This window comes from Chlorella variabilis, assembly GCF_000147415.1.
Source record: "Chlorella variabilis unplaced genomic scaffold CHLNCscaffold_12, whole genome shotgun sequence".
NCBI lineage: Eukaryota > Viridiplantae > Chlorophyta > Trebouxiophyceae > Chlorellales > Chlorellaceae > Chlorella > Chlorella variabilis.
In genome coordinates this window covers 321305-329927 of record NW_005435076.1, presented here as the reverse complement: position 1 = coordinate 329927, position 8623 = coordinate 321305, and the positions used below count along the sequence as shown (strand labels likewise).

At 69.5% G+C, this 8623-nt stretch overlaps 2 protein-coding genes across 2 annotated transcripts in view; both read left to right on the top strand.

The window, feature by feature from the left end:
• CHLNCDRAFT_52730 (hypothetical protein) overlaps nt 1-1731 on the top strand; it is a gene marked incomplete at both ends in the record, with an annotated part of 2711 nt that extends 980 nt beyond the window's left edge. Inside the window, 5 exons of the mRNA XM_005846996.1 lie at nt 86-543; nt 600-799; nt 884-1061; nt 1151-1463; nt 1508-1731. Coding sequence (XP_005847058.1) covers nt 86-543; nt 600-799; nt 884-1061; nt 1151-1463; nt 1508-1731 — 1373 coding nt within the window. The remainder of the gene's footprint in view (nt 1-85; nt 544-599; nt 800-883; nt 1062-1150; nt 1464-1507) is intronic.
• Nucleotides 1732-8148: 6417 nt separating this feature from the next.
• CHLNCDRAFT_134718 (hypothetical protein) overlaps nt 8149-8623 on the top strand; it is a gene marked incomplete at both ends in the record, with an annotated part of 3587 nt that continues 3112 nt past the window's right edge. The window contains 2 exons of the mRNA XM_005846995.1: nt 8149-8310; nt 8391-8594. Coding sequence (XP_005847057.1) covers nt 8149-8310; nt 8391-8594 — 366 coding nt within the window. The remainder of the gene's footprint in view (nt 8311-8390; nt 8595-8623) is intronic.

Genomic DNA, 8623 nt, shown 5'->3' with positions numbered 1-8623 from the left:
TTTTCCCCCGGGGGGAAAAGGGTTTTTTTAAAAACCCCCCCCCCCCCCCCCCCCCCCCCCGCTTGTGCCATGTGCCATTGCGCAGAGCGAGCCCTGTGCAATGCTGCTTGCTGCCCAGATGGCAGCTTGTGCGTCAACGCCAGCTGCACTCCCACGGCAAGTGCAGTGGAGGGCGTGCATGTGTCCCCATGTGTACTGCCTTCAGACCAGCATACTAACGTGCTCATGTGTCCCATGCAGTGGACACTGGTTGGAAGCGTGCTGCCCTGGGGCTATGTGCAGACGGAAACCATCAGGGTCACGGCCTCAGGCCAGGTCTTTGCTTCTTTTGCCAGGGTCGAAGAGCTGCACGAGGAGAATGGTGCCATGGTGGGCGGTGTGAACTTCAGCCCGGGAGTTGCCACGCTCAACGCTGCTGGAGAGTGGGAGCTGGCAGGCGGAGGGTTCATCACCAGCGGCAAGGCATGTGCGCCTATTGTGGAGCTGGACCCAGCGGGCGTGCCGCATGTCGCCTACCAGGTTAGCAGCAATGACTGGGATCAGGTACCGTATCAGGCACCCTGCAGCGTGAATGGAGCACCCAGAGTGCCCGCCTGCAGGACAACGAGGGGCCCGTTGTCAATGCCACCACCTCCTCTCGTGGCCTGCGGCCGATCAGGGTGGTGAAGCTCGACACATCCTCCCGCTCCTGGCTGCCAGTGGGAGACCCAGATGCCTGCGTTCGCGCCGTTATGTTCTACGCCAATTTTGAAGTCTGTGCCAGGGATCACAGCTTCCACATCAGCAAGGATGGAACCATGTGAGATTGCATATGCTGGCTGGTGTCGCTCCATTGTTTTGACAGCTCACGCAGAGCTAGGGCATATCCATCCTACGCCTGCAGGTACTTGGCGGCAGATTTGCGTGTCAAACAGTACCGGAACGGGGTATGGACCACCTTGGGAGACGGCGACCTCAGCCTGCGCAACTACGGGTCTAACATTTTCGGCGGCAGCCACGCCACAAAAATCGAACTGGCTGTGACCCCTGTTGAGCCATATGAGCCCTACGTCATGGTCAAGGTAAGGCTGTCGCTGCTGCGCACTTGGAAGGATGGCTTGGCGCTTTGTTCAAGCGGGCTGCAAACTTTGCAGCGAGCTCACATATGCAGGAATCGCCGGAGAATGTGAACTGGGAGGACATCTTGCCAAAGGCCACCTGCCTGCGGTTCAATTCTGTCTCCGGCGCCTGGGAGGTGGTGGGCAACCGGCTGTTTGGTCCTAAAGGCATCAGCGAGTACTATGGCGGCTCCCTGGGCTTCCTTCCCTCTGGCGAGCCCATTGTGGGCATCCGTGACATTGGACACGGCCATGTGGTCAAAGTGATGCGCCTCAACGCCTCGACCTGGCAATACATGCAGCCCGTGCAGCTGACGCCTGGCGCTGGGGGAGTTTCAATGCCTTTTGGAATGCTGCTGGCCCTGCGTGGCCAGTGGCCAACGTGCCGCTTGGGGATCGGCTTGACAAAGCGTGGGAGAACTACCTGCTCTGCCACGACGACACCCCCGCCTGGAACGTCGTGGGCGGGAAGGCCTTCAACGTGCATGTCCTCACCGAGGTTGGACTGACGAGGCGCGTCTGCATGACGAATTCCTTTGACGTCACACTGGACTCCAGCCTCAATCCATGGGTGGTGATGACCTACAACATCCCCAACTTCAAGGCAGAGGCGGTTGTGCTCAAGCTGGCCTAGACACACCGTCTTTCGCACTATGTGCTCTGTGCGTTCCTTGCTGAGTTTTCCTTTCCATTGAATTAGGTGGGCCACCCCGTCCAACCCAGGTTTGAAAGAAACGGTGTTGAGCCTGCTGTGCCAGAGTGCATTCATTCATTCATTCATTCAGCACACAGCCCGGCCGCCTCTTGCTCGAGGGCGGCCCACTTTGGCCTGGGCCGCCCGGGCCGCCCTCCCCCCCGGGCGCATGTTCGGTGTTGGAGGGGTGTGCCCAGCGATAGGGGGCCCCTGAAGGCATGCGCCGAGGCCGGGAAGCGTGGTTCGGCGCTGCTGCACGCTTGGCGATTTGACCAGAACCACGTGCCGCCGAGCTGCGGCCGCAGTTTCCGGCCCACGGTCTACGGTCGCAGCCACGGGACTCGGCGGCACGGCGTTTGGGCCCAAGCTTGCTGCCGCCGCCGCCGTGCCCGGGGGGCAGCGCGGCGGCGGCGGCACGCTGCGACGCCCCCGTGCTGCCGAGCTGCGGCCGTAGTTTCCTGCCAGAAGCCCACGGCCACAGCCACGGGACTCGGCGGCACGGAGTTTCGGTCCACGGCTTGCTGCCGCCGCCGTCGCAGGGGTGCTGCCTGCGGCGGCGGCGGCACGGCGTTTGGGTCCACGGCTTGCTGCCGCTGCCGCCGCCGCAGGGGTGCTGCCTGCGGCGGCGGCGGTAGCGCACGTGGCAACCCCCCGCGTTTCCTTGCCTCCCATCCACCGGACCCCGTCCTGCGCTTCACTTTGTTTAGGGAGGGGCTGCTCACTGCTCATTGCTCATTGCTCATCGCACACTGCTCAACGCTCATTGCCCTATATCCCACCCAGCCGCAGGACTCCACTGCCGCCCGCGCCCCGCCCCATCTGGCCGCTTGCGCGCCCCATCCCCCCTCGATGGGGCCCGCCCACACCGGGGCCTCCCCCCTCCCGCCCACTGCTTTCTCAACGGCCCCGAGCCGGGGCTGCCCTCATTGCATACATAGTGCGCCTTTCCCTGCTTTTCTAGTGACCTAGCGTTCCGCACTGCCGTTTGGCCAGCCCATGCTCCCGTACCGTTGCGTTTCTCCCCAATGCGCCATGCCACTTTGCCAGTCATACACACGTTTCGATGCGTGCCCTGTCAGCTGCTTGCGTTGCATGTCGCCTTGCTCCACCCCTGTTTTATTGCTTTCTCTGCTTTCGCCCGGTTCCCGTCCCGTTTCGGCGGGGAGTCTATGTTGCAAGCTAGTTCTTGCTTTACCAGACTTTAAGCCCACACAAGCAAGTGCGGGTTACATCAGATGCCGGTGGTAGGGGCAGCGCCGGCGGGAGCGGGGCGGTCAGAACTCATACGCCAGCAGCACGTCGGCCGTGTTCTGCCCCCGCGCCAGCAGCCCAAAGTCCAGCACCAGCGCCAGGAAGCGAGGGCCCCGCAGCCGTGCCGCCAGGCTGGCAAACACGGCACAGTCGTCGGCGGTGAGGTAGCCGCCGGAGACGCCGGGCAGGCGGCCCGAGGCGGCGGCCGCCGCCAGCCAGCCGCCCGCCTGCTGGCCCAGCACGGGGTGGGTGAGCAGGCGTCGGATGCAGTCGGCGGCGGTGCGCATGAGGCGGCGGGGGCAGGTGTCGCACTCTGCGGCCAGCAGGGCCGCCACCAGCGCCTCGCCCTGCGCCGCCAGCGCCGCGTTTGCCGCGTCCAGGTGCGCCTGGCTGACGCCCTCCTCCACCGCCGCCTCCCCCCTCACCAGCCTCCCCACAAAGTCGAGGGCGTGGGCCACGGGGTCGGCCTCCCGCAGGCCCACCGCCGCCGCCGCCAGCTGCAGCAGCAGCGGCAGCGCAGGCGAGGGCCACGTGGCGGCGGGGGCGTAGGCGGCGCACTGGTGCCCCAGCGAGAGCAGCGAAGACACCAGCGCCGGGCTCTGGCGCAGGCCCTCGCCCTGCAGGCAGCAGCGGGAGGGGGCGCAGGCGGGGGCGACCGGTCGATGCCGGGGGGGCGCGTGCCAGCCAGGCCGGGCAGCAATGCACCCCGGACCCACCGGCAGCGGCCGCCCACCATGCCCCAAGCCTCAGCCGCGTGCAGGCGCAGGCGTGCAGGCGGCGCCCGCACCTGCAGCGCGGGCAGCGCGGCGTCGCAGGCCGCCAGCAATGCCTGCAGGGCCGCTGCCGGCACCCCCGGCTGGTCGTACTGCAGTTCCAGCGCCTCGCCCACCACATCCAGGCACCCGGGCAGCGCCGTGGCGGCAAACAGCGAGGACATGGCCGGCAGCGCCGCCATGGCCAGCTGCGGCAGGCGGGCGGGCAGGCGGGCAGGCAGGCGCGGGGGCAGGGGGCGCGGGCGGCAGGTGAGCCAGACAGCGAGGCAAGGGAGGGGCAGCAGCCAGCCAGGGGCAGCGGCGCGTGTGGCCCGTGACGCAGCGTGCGGCACCCACGCCGAGGGTGCAGGGCAGAGGCGTGCAGGCCGCCCCACCGTGCCGCCCCGCCCTGCCGCCGCACCTGCGCTCCGTGCTGCTTGGCGGTGCCCACGGCTCGGCGGTACACCTCCACCACCGCGCCCACCGCCTCCCTATCCGCCAGCCACGCCGGCGACTCGGCCACCAGCCTCAGCGTGGGCCCCGCCTGCGCCAGCACCTGCGCCGCGGGCTGGCTGCCCAGCTCGCCGCGGTCGTCGCCAGCTGGCGCCAGGTGGCGCAGCGCCGCCGCCAGCAGGCGCAGGCTGTCTGCCAGGGCGCGCCGCGCGGCGGCGTCGGGCGCCGCGCCGACGCCGCCACCCCCCGCCACGGCCTGCTGCGCCTGCTGCAGGAAGGGGGCGGTCAGCCGGGCTGCTGCCTCCAGCAGCTGTGTGCCGCGCAGCCCCGCCGCCACCCTGGCCAGCCCCTCCACCACCAGCTGCTGGTCGGCGATGGGCAGGCCGCTTCCCGCCCGCCGCAGGGCGCCATGCGCCGCCTCCAGCAGCCACCCAAAGGAGGCGGCGTCCCGAAGCTTCCAGGAGCAGCGCAGGCAGAGCTGCTGGAAGGCCTGCGCCGCCACGTGGCTGGCCTGCACAGCACAGCACAGCACAGCACAGCATGGCACAGCATGGGGTGGGTGCGGCTCAGGGTGGCTGGCTGGGCGGGCCGGCAGGTATGCGGCCTGCAAGGTGCTGGTGTCGCAAGGCAGCCTCCTGGGGGCACACACACACACACACACACACACATGCGGCGCACCTGTGGTATGGGCAGCGCTGCCAGCAGCAGCTGGAAGGCTCCCTGCAGCGGCGCCTCGTCCCCCGCCCGCCCCAGCCAGGCGCAGTAGCGCTCCAGCAGGCGGCAGGTGGCGGCGGCCAACATGGGGTGCGCCCCCAGCATGCGCCCACACCCCTCCGTCGAGCACACCTGCCCAAACAGCGCCGACAGCAGCGCCGACGTCTGCTGCCGGTCGGCCGCCACGGCCGGCGACACGGGGGGCACGCCCCCGCCGCTGTTCTCGTCCCCGCCGCCGCCGCCGCCGCCGCTGCTGCTAGTGAGGTCTGACAGGACCCGCGTCTTCACGCTCAGGCTGACGGCCGTGAGGAGGAAGAGGGCTGCCTCCGCGGCCTGCCAGCTGGCGGCGCCCTGCAACAGCTGCCAGGCCTGGGTGAGGTAGGCGATGCGCAGCACGCCATAGGCCACATCCAGCAGCTCAGGCAGGTACTGCTCCCTGCACCACAGCAGGGGGAGGCAGGGCAGGGGAGGCAGGGCGGGCGCCGCGCTCAGCTGGCGGCACAGGGGCAGCCTCAGCTTGCGGCAGGGCGCACGGCAGGGCGCCACGCCTGCCTCTGCCGCTGCGTGCAGCCGGCAGCCAGCAGCCTCCCGCTGGCGGCCCAGCTGAGCTGGTGCCAGCAGGCGGGCAGGATGCAGAGAGAAGGGGGTGGCGCCCACCTGAGCCTGGCAAAGGCGTCCTCATCCAGCTCCGCCTCCTCGTCCCAGCTGGTGAAGCCGGGCGGGTAGCTGGCGTGAGGCACCAGCCCGCGCACCACCGCCTCGTACAGCGGCGCACGCAGTGGCGGCGGCCGCTCCACCATCGGCACTGCACACACGCGACGCACGGGAGGGGAGGGAGGAAGGGCTGGTGGGCGGGCCCATGCTGGCAGGCAGGTACAGGCCAGCGGCTGCCAGCCAGCGGCTGCCTGCCCCACACACAGCGTGAGCAGCAGGAGCGCCAGGCTCCCGCAGCCACGCCCGGCCAGCGGCCCAGCTGGCGTGCCCGGCTGCCCCACACCCCAGCCTGCCACCCGCCGCCCCACCCCCACCGGTGTTTGCCATGAGGAAGTAGTCGACTGTGTGCGCCGCCATGTCGGGATTGGGCCCTGGCCGCGCCAGCACCTCCAGCACCAGCTCAGACAGCGCCACCGCCTGGGTGGGGCAGCAGGGGAGCAGGGCAGCAGGAGTGGGACCAGGTAGCGGCAGCAGCGCTGGCCGTGCAATGCCCACCCACCCCGCTGCAAGACTCTCGTGGCATCCATGGGGCAGCCGCGCAGCGCCAGCGCCAGCACCCTGCACCCAGCACTGCGCCACCACCCAGCACTGCGCCACCACCCTGCACCCGGCACAGGTGCCACCACCCTGCACCCGGCACAGGCGCCCACCTCCGGCATCTGGCCGCACACAAAGTCTGGGGAGCGCTCCGCCGCCGCCGCCGCCAGCTTCGCCACGCCCGCCGGCAGCGTGTCGCTGCACCCCGGCTCCGCCAGCCGCGCCCGGCACGACAGCAGAGCGCGTGCCAGCGCCGCGGTGGCAGCCAGGTCTGCGCCCTCGTCCGACGAAAAGCTGTCTGGCCCAAACAGCAGCAGCAGCAGCTGCACCGCCGCCTCTGTGAGCTCGTCGCTGCCGCCGCCCCCCGCCAGCAGCGCCAGCGCCGTGCCAAACAGCGCAGGCTGCTGCTGGTGCAGCTCCGCGGGCGTGAAGCAGCAGCCGGTGCCCGCCATGGGGCTCAGCTCCAGCCACGCCTCGCCGCAGCGCAGCGCCGCTACCGCCGCCGCCACGGGGCCTGCACCAGCGTGGGCTTGCGTGGGCCGGGGGTGGGCGTCCCGGCCGGGCTGCCTCGTCACGCACTCAGGTAGGTCGCACGTGCAGGCCAGGCCATTGGCACCACCAGCGGGCACAGCCCACCTGGGTCTCCCTGCTGCAGCTGCTGGGCGGCTGCCGCCAGCAGCTCCCCCAGCGCGCCCAGCAGCTCCCTGGCCCTGGGCATCAGCACGTTGACCAGCGCCAGGCGCCGCACGCGGTCCAGCCCCTCCGCCTCCTGGGCCAGCGCGGTGAGCAGGAGCAGCGCCAGCGGGGGGCTGCCGGCCAGCAGGCCCAGCGCCTGCGTGGTCAACTCGCTGGCCCCCTCGCCCCCCGACGCCCCCGACACCGCCGCCAGCAGCGCGCACAGCTGCCTCAGCACCAGCTCGCCCACCCGTTGCCAGCCCAGCGCCTGCTGGAACGTGGACCTGCAGGCAGCGCAGGGACGGAGCAGGCGGCGGCAGGGAGGCCGGCGGGGCGAGTCACCGGCTGCCTCGCCGGGTGCTGCCAGTGGCGTTTGAATGAAGGCAGGCCATTGCAATGCAGAGGAGACCGCAGGACGAGAGGCCAGGCGACAACCTGCACAACACATCTGCCGCTGCCGCTGCCGCCGCCGCCCACCTGATGGCCTGGTTGAGGCCCTGCCGGTTCCCGGCATCTAGCTTGGACCACTCGCTCTTGACCTTTCGCACTAGCAGGGTGGCCGCAAAGAACTGCACCTCGTCCGGCTGCGCGGGAGTCAGCAGGCCAAAGGGGACCTGCCAAGCCTCCTCGCTGTGCTGGAAGGAAGTCAGCCACTGGTTGGCCTGCGCTTTCTGGGCCAGGTCTGGGGCGTGGTACAGCGCCCTGACCGCTGCAATCACTTGCTCGTGGGTGTCCATCCCGGGCGCACAGGCCCGCGCCAATCCAAGCACACTAATCGCAGGAACAGATGAAGAGCCCCGATCGCCCATTTCGTTGAGCGCGAAAAACTGCTGAGTTGGCGCGCCGCCATTCCCTGGGGATGAGAAATTGAGGCCTCCCGACAATAGGGCGGGCTTGAGGTGCTGTCAACTGCACATGCATGCACGCCTGGCTTGCTGCTGAGCCGCCCACCCCCTGTTCAGTACCCCGGCCGGCTCCTGGAGGCCACCCCCTGCTCCTAGCGGTGCATCTCGGACTTCCGGCAGGTTATACACATACCTGCAAACAGCCGCAGGGGCTACATCCCACGCTCAGTCCGCTTGCATTCCATGCCGCAACTCGCGGCGTGCCCTGGGGGGACTGGCCAGGCCCTGCTGCATGCCGAAGGCAGCCTGTGGCCATTCGCCACGGCAGCATGCCACCTCCTTGTCAGAGCCGCCACCACCGCCGCTCCTGCCTGCCGCCCGCCCGCAGGCTTGTGCGAGCAGCAGCTGGGGCTGCCATGGTGAAAGCCAAGCGCGACAAGGCTCCCAAGGACACCCGCAAGCCCAAGCACTCGGGCGATGCCAACCGCGCCAACAAGCAGAGCAAGAATGGCCTGCGCGACGCGTCCACGGCACGTGGGGGCTGCCATGGGGGGCTGCCTGTGGCAGCGGCACGTGCGGTGTTGGCTGCGGGCGCACACACACATAGCTACATCTTCCCGCCCCTGCCCCGCGACCCTGCCCCGCCCCGGTCCTGCAGGTGCGGCGCCTGGAGATGTACAAGAGCCGCGCCAAGCGGGACAAGAAGGGGCGCATCATCTCTCGCGAGTTCCAGTCCAAGGAGCTGCCCAGCACCCGCATCCAGCCCGACCGCCGCTGGTTTGGCAACACGCGCGTGATTGGGCAGAAGCAGCTGGAGGCGTTCCGAGAGGAGATGGGGGCCAAGGTGGCCGACCCGTATGCGGTGCTGATCCGGGAGAAGAAGCTGCCGCT